Below are 12,866 nucleotides of genomic sequence, written 5' to 3'. Positions count from 1 at the left end.
AAATCCTCTTTTATAAATATATATAGATATAGATATATAGATATAGACTCCGTAGGAGGGACGAAATTAGGACAAAATAATGACCGGAGCCTATTTGATCGATTTTGACAATGTGTATACTCATTCAAAATAGACTTCGCACTATTGTTTAGCACTGTCGATATTTATTACTCTATCCGTCCCAATTATAATAATATATGTGAAGGAAAAAATATAAAAACAAATAAGCCTTCCTATAAAATATTCTTATAACAGTTTATTTAAGATGAGATGGGTAATTGAAATCGTAAATTAGTTAGTAGTTACTCTCTCTGTCTCAATCATTTGTTTGTCTTTAATTAAAATGTTACATGTAAAACAAAAGTAGAAAAGACAAATAAATGATTGAGACGAAGAGAATATTAAACGATGACCACTCTCAAGTCTCAATGATAAATAATTTCCCCCCCCCCCCCTCTTTAAATATTATGCCATATACTCTCTCCGTCCCAGTCAATTGTTTACTTTTGGTTTTGGCACAAAGACTAAGAAAATGGGAGGAGACCATTTGTAATGGTTGTTAGTGGATGACAAGTGGAGTATAATGGAGGTGTATGACCAAAATTCTTATAATCTTATGAAAAACTTTCTAATATGAGAAAGATAAACAAATTAATGAGACACCCTAAAATGAAATAGGTAAACAAATAATCGGGACGGAGGGAGTATATATTTACTTGTTACAAAAATACTTTGTAATTGTTTACAAAATGAATGATAAGAAAATATAATACTCGTAGTGGTTATAATATGCAGTATAATACGAAGTATGAAACAAATAAGGAATTTTTTTTTTTTTTTTAAAAAAAAAGACAAAATATGGTCATACGATTGTTGTTGTATGACAAGTTGACAATCATGGATTTGAAAGTGTGAATGTGTAATCGAAAAGGGTCATACGATATATATATATATATATATATATATATATATATATATATATATATATATATATATATATATATATTACAAGAGAAATGAGATCATGTGAGGATACACTATCTTTTTGAGGATTGAGGATTTCGTTACAATATCAGAGGTTCTTCAATACAATATCATAGGTTATTTGATAAAATATCACAAAAAAAAAAACACCTGTGAAAAAAAAAATTATAATTTTTTTTTTTTTGGCAAAGGTCAGATTTTTCGTGATATTGTATTGAAGAACCTGTGATATTGTATTCACTAATCCTCAATCCTCAAATATTTAGGAGTTCTCACCGGATCCCGACTCGATTACAAGATACGATATAGCTTACAAGATATTATAGGGTTACAATATACAAAGAATCTCCTAATTACAAGGCTAAATATCATGAGTAAATATTTACATATTTACACTAATACGCCCCCGCAGTTGGAGCGGAAGGAGGCCGGACGCTCAAGCTGGATAGAAAACGGTTAAAGAGAAACCGAGGAAGTCCCTTAGTAAAGATATCGGCATATTGATACTCAGCAGGAACATGAAGAACACGAACAGTTCCAACTTGAACTTTCTCACGCTACTAACCATGTAGTTGAGGGTTTCATTCCTCACCCACGACATAACTGCGCTCATTTGAATAAAAAAAAACATACTCGGTGAATAATGACGCGCGCATCATAAGTGTGTATCAAAAACAAAACCTATACGCTGTAAATTCATATTTGGATAATTGACATAAATTAAGCAAATAAACAACAAAGTGGCTGTAGTTTAGTGGTAAGAATTCCACGTTGTGGCCGTGGAGACCTGGGCTCGAATCCCAGCAGCCACAAACTAACCTAACCTGTATTTTTTCAGTCCTGGAAAACAGGCACTTGTTTTCCTTTTATTTTCAATTTTCTTTTTGTTATATATGTGGCCAAAACTGTAATAATTTACCCCTTTTTCTATGAAAATAGTTTTAAATATTTTCATTTTGGGCTTCTTAATACATGATAGAAAAACCCCAACTTATTATTTTATAGGGATCCGTATATTATAGAGCACAATACGACTTAATATAGTTGCATAATAACTATATCCTTGTATTCTTTATATCTTTATTAACGAAAGCACAACACAGTGGATTAAACTCTTGTTGCTTATAGATACAACAACTTTGCCTTACCAACTCGTGACTTCTCTAATGACGAAATAACATGTCGGATATACACCCGACTTATCTCCATGTTAAATCAATTACACCAAGAGACAGGTCTCCTATAACCTTACACACATTAGAATAGATTATAACCTATTTAGTACCATAATTTAATGACCATACATAGCCTTATAATCAGACCAGAGCTGATCAACACTCTTCCCCAACAAATCCTGAAAGAAACCATCACTATAACCATCTTTCATCTTATTATTTAATTGGGCCACAAACCCACTCATAAGTCCATCACAATAGTCCAAGAACCTAGCTGTGACACTATACCCTTCATCCCATTTCGACCCGTCTCCGGGTTGGGCCCACCCATTTGCTATATACCCGGCTTTTAACCTCACATAATCAGCAATCCCTTCAATTAATCCACCATTCGCTTGACCATTACCATTCCATTGCCAAACATGGGTCATTTCATGGTAAATTACCCCAGTAAATTCCGTTTTAACGTCCCCGTTATAGCCTGCTAGGTACTCCGCGGTAAATTGAATTTGATTGTTACCTGTCTCAGCCACGACGTTAGGGGGTAGGCTAGGGACAACGATTAAGTCAACTTGGCCCACGGATTTTTGGTTCGACACGTCGGTTTCTTGGAATGTTTGCCATATGAAGTCTGTGGCACTTGAAAGGGTTTGTTGTGCGTAAGAGTCACCTATTTGGTTACTAAAAACCATGCCACCTTGTGTTGTGGGTGCATTGTTGGTTACAGTGTAATCAACTGCTAGGATTGCTTGGAAGAATGTTGAAAGGGTAAACAAGAGGTAAATAAGGTGAAAATTATGGGAATTTCTACGTGACATTTTGTTCATGCAATGGGATTTTTGAATGATGGTTTATGTTAGTATGATTGTTGTTTTCGATTTCTTGGGTTTTATAGTTGGGTTTTGGTGTGACATTATTGAAATTAGGTTGGGATTTGCGTGACTTTGTCAAGTTTTGAATTGTCAAATGTTGCAACTCTTCCAAGTCGTGACAGTATTATTGCTTTATTAGTTAACACAAATTCTTGTTTCAGACGGACACTTTTGATCTTATTTGTCAGACGGATAAAATGTTGTCATTTTTTAAGAAAATATAACCAATTAATTCACAAAATGTTATGACTAGAGGTGTCATTTTTTACCCTGAAAATGATGTGAACAATAATGGTAACATGTTATCAGAAAATAACAACATTTTATTGTAAAATGATGACATGTTATCCGTCTTATTTTAGACCAAAAGCAATGGTCTTAAGAAAAACGGACCGGTTAGTTAAAGTCTTTCTTAGCGTACAGATTGGTTTGTTCATCATTTTGGATCAGGAATTTGTGTTCAACCCATTTTGTAAGGCAATGTAAAAAGACTATTGAGACATAAAAAATGTTCTTTAATGGTTACCACTTACAAGACTTAATATGCTGAAATTCTTACATTTAATCATGAGTTTTTTTTGGTGACAACTTGATGTTGTAGTTAAGCGTGTTAAAAAACTCGTTAATTTGAAAGTGTTAGGGGTCACCTGATGCGATTAAATTTTGGTACCGAAAAAAAAAAGTAAAATCATTAAAAAGAAAGCATTTTCAGTTTTATGCCAAACGTTTAGGGATATAAAAAAGACTATTTGTGACATAAGAATTGTTTTTTAATGGTAACAAGACTCTTAAATTTGGAAATATTCGTAATAACTTCAACTCTTATATTCATAGCAGTTCCTTTTTGTTATGATATGAAATACAGAGTAATTAAATTTCATAATTTATTTTCGCAGTACATTTTTTACTCATTACAGTACTTTTTATGCAATTATTTTCATTTGCATACCCTTTACGAAAAAACCAAAAATTAAGCTGAACTTTCTCAAACTCCAACCCTACGTACTCCCAAATGATCAAATCTATCAGATTTTGCCAATTAAACATCCTAATTTGATTGATTAACAAATATTGGAATTGTAAATTACATTTTATTGATCAAATCATTGATTTTTCATGTTTTCATTTTAATTGAGATGTTTAATTAGGGTTTTTGATTTGAGATTTATTAGGGTTATGGACTGGTTTCTAGCACATGGTAGGTTGGTGGCGTGGTTGGACGGTGGCAAGGGGAGGATCGCCGGTGTTGTGGACGGTGCGTGGGGTTGGAGGCGTGGCCATGAGGCTGTATATAGGGACATAAGAGAGTGCGTGTGAGTTGGCAACGGGATGCGGACGTTGTCGGAGCGGCGTGAGAGAGGGACGACCAAGTGTGGACGCTACTACCGGTGGTCAGTGGAGGTGGGTGGGTGGTTTCGGTTGGTGAGGTTGCCGTAGGAATAGAAATGCGTTTAGTTTCCTTTTTTTTGTCTTTTTTATGTAGTACAATTCATTATTTTTGGTGAGAGTAAATGAGAGGGTTAAAATCGTCAACAGTGTACTGCGGTAAGTAAAATGTATACTGCGAAAATAAACACCCTTAAATTTATAATATGGAAATGAGAAATAATAATATATTTAGTTTAACATTTTATTGTATAGCCAACTAATTTAACGAGAAAATTAGGTTTGTGAATAGTTCCGGTTAATAATAAAGAAGAATCCAAGTAAAATAAAAAAGAAATTTCTCGATAACTGTAATGTATAATGAGTCACAATTGGTCTCCCTTGTGACGGGTTACCATTTGTGGCGGATATTTTGTGAGATAAAATGGTAACAAAATGGGTTAGTGGAGAAAGGGGACTACATGAATAGTGTTGCAGAGAGAGAAAAAATGGGTACTTTGTGAGGTAAAATGGTATCCGTCACTCAAGAGTGACGGATATGTGCCGTCACAAACAAGAATTTGTGAATGAGTCAATGACTATGATAGTATAAAATCGACTTATGACAGTTACATTAAAAATCCACACTAACAAATGAGCATAGACAATATTCATGGAACACAAATTCTCATTTGTGGCGAATAATATCTGTCACAAGCTTATGACAGATCAAATAAAATCCATATTTATGGATAAAGACAAATTATTTAGGACTCCTTAGTCCTTTTGCACTATAATTTTTGATAAATATAGTCATTATAAGGGAGACTTACTATTCATAGAATGCGACTAACAAAGTCCAAAGGAAGTGGTTGTGGGGGGCAGCTAGTGGCCCGCTTAGACTTAGACTTGATTGACTTCGGTCTTCGGCTAAGTCTTGGTTAACTTATACCGAGTACTGTACGTACGTACTTGTTTCATTGTCGGAAATCCAAAACTATACAGGTAGCCTCATCACACCCTTTAGGTTTCAACAAACACAAATTCTCACAAGTCAAGCCACTAGATGTCCGTTAACATTTGGCACAAGAACTATTTAGGTTTCTTTTTGTTTTTTTTTTGTTTTTTGTATTTTGACGATTTGAAATGGCAGTGTATGAGATTATTCGAGATAATTTATTTTTTGCCGAAATATGTTAGTTATTGATGGGGCATATACATGCCACTTGAATCCAACAGCCTGAAAGCCAATCGGGTAAAGCATGTTAAAAAAACCAAAACTCGTTAATTTAGAAATATTCGCAAAACTTATTGAATGCTACCTTTGGTATACCATGTCATTATAATCCCTAGCCAAATGAAAAAATTAGGTTTACCAACACTTGGTTAATTATACTCCATCTGTTTCGGTTATTTGTTTACTTTGGTGGTATAAAGACTGTAGAGAGGAATAGGTCGATTGTGATTGTTGTTGTATGACAAGTTGACAATCATGGATTTGAAAGTGTGAATGTGTAATCGAAAAGGGTCATACGATATATATATATATATATATATATTACAAGAGGAATGAGATCATGTGAGGATACACTATCTTTTTGAGGATTGAGGATTTCGTTACAATATCAGAGGTTCTTCAATACAATATCATAGGTTATTTGATAAAATATCACAAAAAAAAAACACCTGTGAAAAAAAAAATTATAATTTTCTTTTTTTAATTTTTTAATTTTCTTTTTTTTTTTTTTTTGGCAAAGGTCAGATTTTTCGTGATATTGTATTGAAGAACATGTGATATTGTATTCACTAATCCTCAATCCTCAAATATTTAGGAGTTCTCACCGGATCCCGACTCGATTACAAGATACGATATAGCTTACAAGATATTATAGGGTTACAATATACAAAGAATCTCCTAATTACAAGGCTAAATATCATGAGTAAATATTTACATATTTACACTAATACGCCCCCGCAGTTAGAGCGGAAGGAGGCCGGACGCTCAAGCTTGATAGAAAACGGTTAAAGAGAAACCGAGGAAGTCCCTTAGTAAAGATATCGGCATATTGATACTCAGCAGGAACATGAAGAACACGAACAGTTCCAACTTGAACTTTCTCACGCACAAAATGAATGTCTAATTCAATATGCTTCGTGTGCTGATGTTGAACCGGGTTGCAAGCAAGATAAACAGCGGAAATATTATCGCAATAAACAAGCGTAGCACGTGAAATAGGTACCTGAAGCTCAAGGAGTAGATTACGGAGCCAGCTTGTTTCGGCAACATCGTTAGCAATACCACGATATTCGGCCTCAACACTAGACCGGGAAATGGTGGCCTAGCTCTTGGAAGACCAGGACACAAGATTATTACCGAGAAACACACAACACATGATATGACTCATATTTGAGCACATTTAGTCCCCGAATTAACCTCGTTCCCATGCTTTATAGCACATATTTGGGTCATTTACTATCTTTAGTTTCCCATTTTGCATATTCTTTGAGGTTTTGTCTCCTTGGTAGGGAAGGATGGCTAACCTTGCATTTATGAGGCGAAATGGAGCTAAATGGATCGCATCTAATGACCAAGCATCAAAGAGAAGACCGACACTAGAGGCCTAAGTAGATAAATAAAGTGAAATGGGCAATGATGAAAAGATCCTTGCATCCCAACACGATCCTTGCGGATTGTTAAGGAGCTAAACAAGAGAAGCACTCTACCCTGGGATCCGAGCTGCCCGAGCATGATCCGAGCGTCTCAGAACACCAAGATCCGAGCGGCTTGATCCCAGGACGAGCGGACTGTGCAGCAAGGATTCGAGCGTCCCCTCCCTGATCCGAGCGGATCCCAAGACAGAACAGCCCATGCCACAGCACGGGACGAGCGGGTCGTGGCAGGACTAGCAACGAGGATCCGCGCATTTTCCTCGGGAGTAGCATTTCCTCAAGTTTTCTTAGGGTCTTAATAGTCATTTAAGCCCTTAGTAACTCCAATCCTTGTACCTAATCTTTAGTATAAATACCCCTTTGTACTACTTAGATTAGCATCATCTCTCAATCAACTCTTAATACTCTCTTAATCTCATCTTAAATTAGTCTTAATTTAGTTGTAATACATTTCTCAATATTAATCACATCTTAATCTTTCCTTAATTTCTCTATTGTTCTTCCTTTTATTTGGGTAATTAGAAGATTATTTTGCTTTATTTGGAGGATTGACAACCTTCCATCAATCACCAAGTACTTCTATTATTCTTTGCTTTATTATAATTTGGAATCATCTTCATAGGTATAATTCCTCTTTACCTTTGTTTAATTATTGTTAATCACTTTCATTTATTCATCATGTTTTGCATTGTTAGTATGATTGACAACCTTATTAGCATGCTAAACTTGATCATGAGTGAGTAGTTCTTTAGCTAGGGTTAATGGGGAATTAGGGGAAACAAACATGGGGATTGATTTATGCTTAATCTAATATGTTCTCATAATTAATTTGCTTGCTTGTTGTGATTTCAACTTATGCACATGTTATGTTTGATGAAATGCGAGCCTATGAATCCTTACATTTTTTGATCCATCCCTTATCTCTTCAATGAGGCTTGTAAGATATAAACCAACTCGAGCCTCATTATACCATGCATAGAGTTGAATAGGAAGGATTAAGTCGACTTGTAGGTGTTGTACAGTCTAGATGACTCGGCTCCGGGACCCAAACCTTCTTAGGGATTGTAAGATATACACTAACTCGATCCCATCACAACAATAAGTGCTTGCATCTAATTGAGAACATGTTTGTATGATCTACTCCCATGAATCCCCTATGAACCAATGACACCCTAGTACTTTTAATCATTTGTTTACAAACTCCTTTTAATTGTTTTGCTTTTTTTTTTCTTTACTTTACTTTTATTTTGTTGATTAGTTTAGATTACACATCACCTAAACCCAAATTGTGAAACCCTAAAACATAGCTATTGTTTTGGTTGGTAGCTTTTGACGACGAGTTTGAACCGAACCAAAAATGGCGCCATTGCCGGGGACGGTGTTAAATTGTTTTGATTTTTATTAATTGTTTTTAGTTGTGTCTTTCTTTACCTTGAGGGAGAGCACTTCCTCAAGGTACTTCTCACCTTTTTCTCTTAGTGTAGTTTGCAAGACGGATATTATAGATTTTTGTGTAGAGGACCATATATATGAGTACTACTTTCATCAAAGACCCTTTGCAAGCATTGGAAGCCTTAGAAGCAAGTGAGGCCAAAATAAGCATGGGGAATTAGAAGTAGATCTCGTTGAAGCCACTCTAGCCAACAAAGAGCTCACCTATGAGCAATCCGTATTAATAAATGACATTCTCGAGGAAGCATCACAATCCACTAAAGAAGAACAAGTGACCAAAGATCATACCATACAAGATGAAGAGCTAGACGAATTTGTCATGGAATTTGAGTACGATGGGTATGAGGAGCTTGAGGAACAAATCGAATATGCCATGAGGACGGAATGTATAATGGAGATGGAGCATGTCCTTAGTGAACTTTCAATGGTAGAAAGTGAGGTACAAACTCCAACTCTAAAAGTCCTTCCCCCAAATTTGAAGTATGCTTACCTTGATGAGTCTAAAACAAAACCCGTGATTGTTAATGTAAAACTTGATGAGAATCAATTGGAAAGTTTGCTTGATGTGTTAAAACAACATGAAAAGGCTATAGGTTATAGTCTAGATGACCTTAAGGGGATAAGCCCCAATTTTTGCATGCATAGGATTCATTTACAAGAAGACCACAGGCCCACCATTCAAGGGCAAAGGAGACTAAACCCCCACTTGCAAGCAGTTGTAAAAACGTAGGTTATGAAATTACTTGATGCGGGAATCATTTATCCTATATCGGATTCTTTGTGGGTTATCCCCATTCAAGTGGTACCTAAGAAAGGAGGTACATGTGGACAATGGGCCACGGGGGCACTTGGGAACAAGCGTTTGCATTTGTGGAGTCGCCACCAATTTTTATGGAAAATTGGAACCGTTCGAATACCTCGTGTCATGTCAAGACACAAAGTAGTGACATGAACACTAAGAACTCATTACCCTTAGCATTCTATGTCTAAAATGACTCTCGTGGATGCCAATGAATACGGATGTTCACAGAGATCTGGAGTAAGGGGTGAGGGTACGTATTAGGAAGTCCTTTTACTGAACACCTAATCCCGCCCGCCTCGATAGCGGCCTCTACTAATGATTAGGGAAATCGTTTGTACTCGATATGCTGTCGATTATATGCATGCAATACAACATCCAACGTTTTGACCCTAACATGTGAAAACTAACTAGGTCAGTGAACAAGTATTTAAGGCAAACAATTATGTCGAAGTAGGGTTTAGAATTAATTACATGTGAAAACAAGTAAATATTCATACAATACAATAAATAAACAAGTGCAATAATTAAAATTATAATAAATTACAATGGGTTAATTGATTTACGTCAAAAATACACATGGAAAAATAAAGGAAAATAAATTAGGTTAGAAAACACGGACAAATTAAAACGATAATACGATTAATAGTTGATTAATACGAAAACTAACGAATTAGGTCAAAGCAAGAACGGAAGTTCAGACATAGAACTCAACCCGGAACAGGCGCAGCAATGTTGCGTCTCTTGGAAGAGGCGCAGTCGTCACTGCGTCTGTTCCTGAGGTAAGTTCTGGCTGTGAAGTCAGAACTGCGATTTGTTAACGTTCGTTGGTAATTTAATGATTAATTATCGATATTTGACTCGAATGAAAGTGATTTAACAGGTTATTTACATATGAATTGGTCATAAAAGCGGCAAAAAAACAAATTAAAACGAATAAACGAGTTAAAACTAATTACAAATTAATTAGGGTTAAACTCATGGAGACGGAAACGAGTTAGACAAACGTGATAAATTGATGGAAGCATATACAAAAGTCAAATTTCAAAGACTTGATATGAACGAATCGAATCTCCAAAACCCGGGTTGGGTTCAAAGACAAAAACCCGCAAATATTGATTATAAGGGATTTAGGTCGGGATTAATGCGTAATAATTATTAAGAATACGTTAGAATTATTTTATACGAATGAAATATGAAGAAAAAGACGAAAAGACAAAACAAGAGAGACGAATTAACAAAGAACAAAGGAAGAAGAAGAAAGGCAGGAACTGCGGCAGCCTCAGGAAGAATTTGGACCGTCTAGACGGGACGATTGGTCGAACGGGTTGGGTTGGGCCTAGGAAGGCCGAATAAAACGATCTAAGAAGATCGAGTAATGAAAACCGACAGCTGTCTCATATAAACTATTCCCTAACCTTGTTCAAGTTTCATCCTTGGCAACACGTAAGTGTATTGATCCCCAGCGGAGTCGCCAAAATGTGGACAATGGGCCACGGGGGCGCTTGGGAATAAGCGTTTGCATTTGTGGAGTCGCCACCAATTTTTATGGAAAATTGGAACCGTTCGAATACCTCGTGTCATGTCAAGACACAAAGTAGTGACATGAACACTAAGAACTCGTTACCCTTAGCATTCTATATCTAGAATGACTCTCGTGGATGCCAATGAACACGGATGTTCATAGAGATCTGGGTAAGGGGTGAGGGTACGTATTAGGAAGTCCTTTTACTGAACACCTAATCCCGCCCGCCTCGATAGCGGCATCTACTAATGATTAGGGAAATCGTTTGTACTCGATATGCTGTTGATTATATGCATGAAATGCAACATCCAACGTTTTGACCCTAACATGTGAAAATTAACTAGGTCGGTGAAGAAGTATTTAAGGCAAACAATTATGTCGAAGTAGGGTTTATAATTAATTACGTGTGAAAACAAGTAAATAATCATACAATACAATAAATAAACAAGTGCAATAATTAAAATTACAATAAATTACAATGGGTTAATTGATTTACGTCAAAAATACACTTAAGAAGGATAATTTTGAGAAAAAGAAAAGAAAATAAATTAGGTTAGAAAACACGGACAGATTAAGAGCGATAATACGATTAATAGTTGATTAATATGAAAACTAACGAATTAGGTCAAAGCAAGAACGAAAGTTCAGAGACAGAACTCAACCCGGAACAGGCGCAGCAATGCTGCGTCTCTTGGAAGAGGCGCAGTGGTCAGTGCGTCTGTTCCTGAGGTGAGTTCTGGCTGTGAAGTCAGAACTGCGATTTAATTTGTTAACGTTCGTTGGTAATTTAATGATTAATTATCGATATTTGACTCGGATGAAAGTGATTTAATAGGTTGTTTACATATGAATTGGTCATAAAAGCGGCAAAAAAAAAAAATTAAAACGAATAAACGGGTTAAAACTAATTATAAATTAATTACAAATTAATTAGGGTTAAACTCATGGAGACGGAAACGAATTAGACAAACGTGATAAATTGATGGAAGCAGATAGAAAAGTCGAATTTCAGAGACTTGATATGAACGAATAGAATCTCAAAAACCCGGGTTGGATTCAATGACGAAAACCTGCAAATATTGATTATAAGGGATTTAGGTCGGGATTAAAGCGTAGTAATTATCAAGAATGCGTTTGAATTATTTTATACGAATGAAATATGAATAAAAAGACGAAAAGACGAAACAAGAGAGACGAATTAACAAAGAACAAAGGAAGAAGAAGAAAGGCAGGAACTGCGGCAGCCTCAGGAAGAGGCGCAACAGATGCTGCGTTTGTTCTCGACGTCTATCTTCTATTAATCCGCAAAACAATTTAACAAAAGGGTTTTAAGTATATTTTTGACGTAAACCTTACATTAATTGGTACAAAAATAAAACACAATAATAAAAGATGGGATTTACACCCTCAGACTTACATGTTTGACGAAAAGAGATTAACTAAGTTAACGTTTAGTGATTGCTCGACTCAAATGTATGATGAAAGTGCCCTCGTTAGAGGATTTAGATTAAATTGATTGATTAATTGAGCTGTAGTTGGTCAAATTAGTCGGTCATGCAACGTGACTGGTACTCAGAAGGATTCGAGCTTACGTGGTCGATTGATCAAGCACGTAGACGTCAATAAGCTTAGAGCGCGGTCTTAGAATGCAAAGGGAGAAGAGAAGAGCGGACACTAGCGTGAGAAATATGTGAGGCCAAAGGTCTCTATTTATACTAATCACACGGAGGAATTATGGAATGACTGAAACTTTGGAAATAAATCTCGAAAAGATCTAAAAATACGCAGAAAAGAGCTTGGGAAGAGGCGCAGCAGCTGCTGCGATCCTTCGAAGAGGCGCAACAGGTGCTGCGTCCTTTCCCCAGTGGTTTCCTCATGCGGAAGAAAGATTTCCGTGTTTCTTTTATGGAATTGCAGTAGATCTCAACTTCCTTATTCTATAAAATATGATTTTCGGGATATATTTTACCAAAAGATAAAAAATTGAGTTTTATGGAATAGATATCCGGAACATTCTAGAACAT

The 12,866-nt window shown here is 35.9% G+C and overlaps 1 protein-coding gene and 1 non-coding gene across 2 annotated transcripts; one reads left to right on the top strand and one right to left on the bottom strand.

Annotated features, from left to right (window-relative positions):
- The first annotated feature begins 1,724 nt into the window (after positions 1-1,724).
- On the top strand, positions 1,725-1,796 carry TRNAH-GUG (transfer RNA histidin (anticodon GUG)). Its single transcript has one exon. It is a non-coding gene; the product is annotated as a tRNA-His (tRNA).
- A 230-nt stretch (positions 1,797-2,026) lies between these two features.
- LOC141611579 (uncharacterized) lies at positions 2,027-3,038 on the bottom strand. The gene has a single exon (XM_074430156.1). It carries the CDS (start codon positions 2,984-2,986, stop codon positions 2,276-2,278), a length of 711 nt encoding a protein of 236 aa, XP_074286257.1. The 5' UTR covers positions 2,987-3,038; the 3' UTR covers positions 2,027-2,275.
- Between the last annotated feature and the right edge of the window lie 9,828 nt (positions 3,039-12,866).

This window comes from Silene latifolia, chromosome 11 (assembly GCF_048544455.1).
Source record: "Silene latifolia isolate original U9 population chromosome 11, ASM4854445v1, whole genome shotgun sequence".
Taxonomy (NCBI): Eukaryota; Viridiplantae; Streptophyta; class Magnoliopsida; order Caryophyllales; family Caryophyllaceae; genus Silene; species Silene latifolia.
This window is presented reverse-complemented; position numbering and strand designations above follow the sequence as displayed.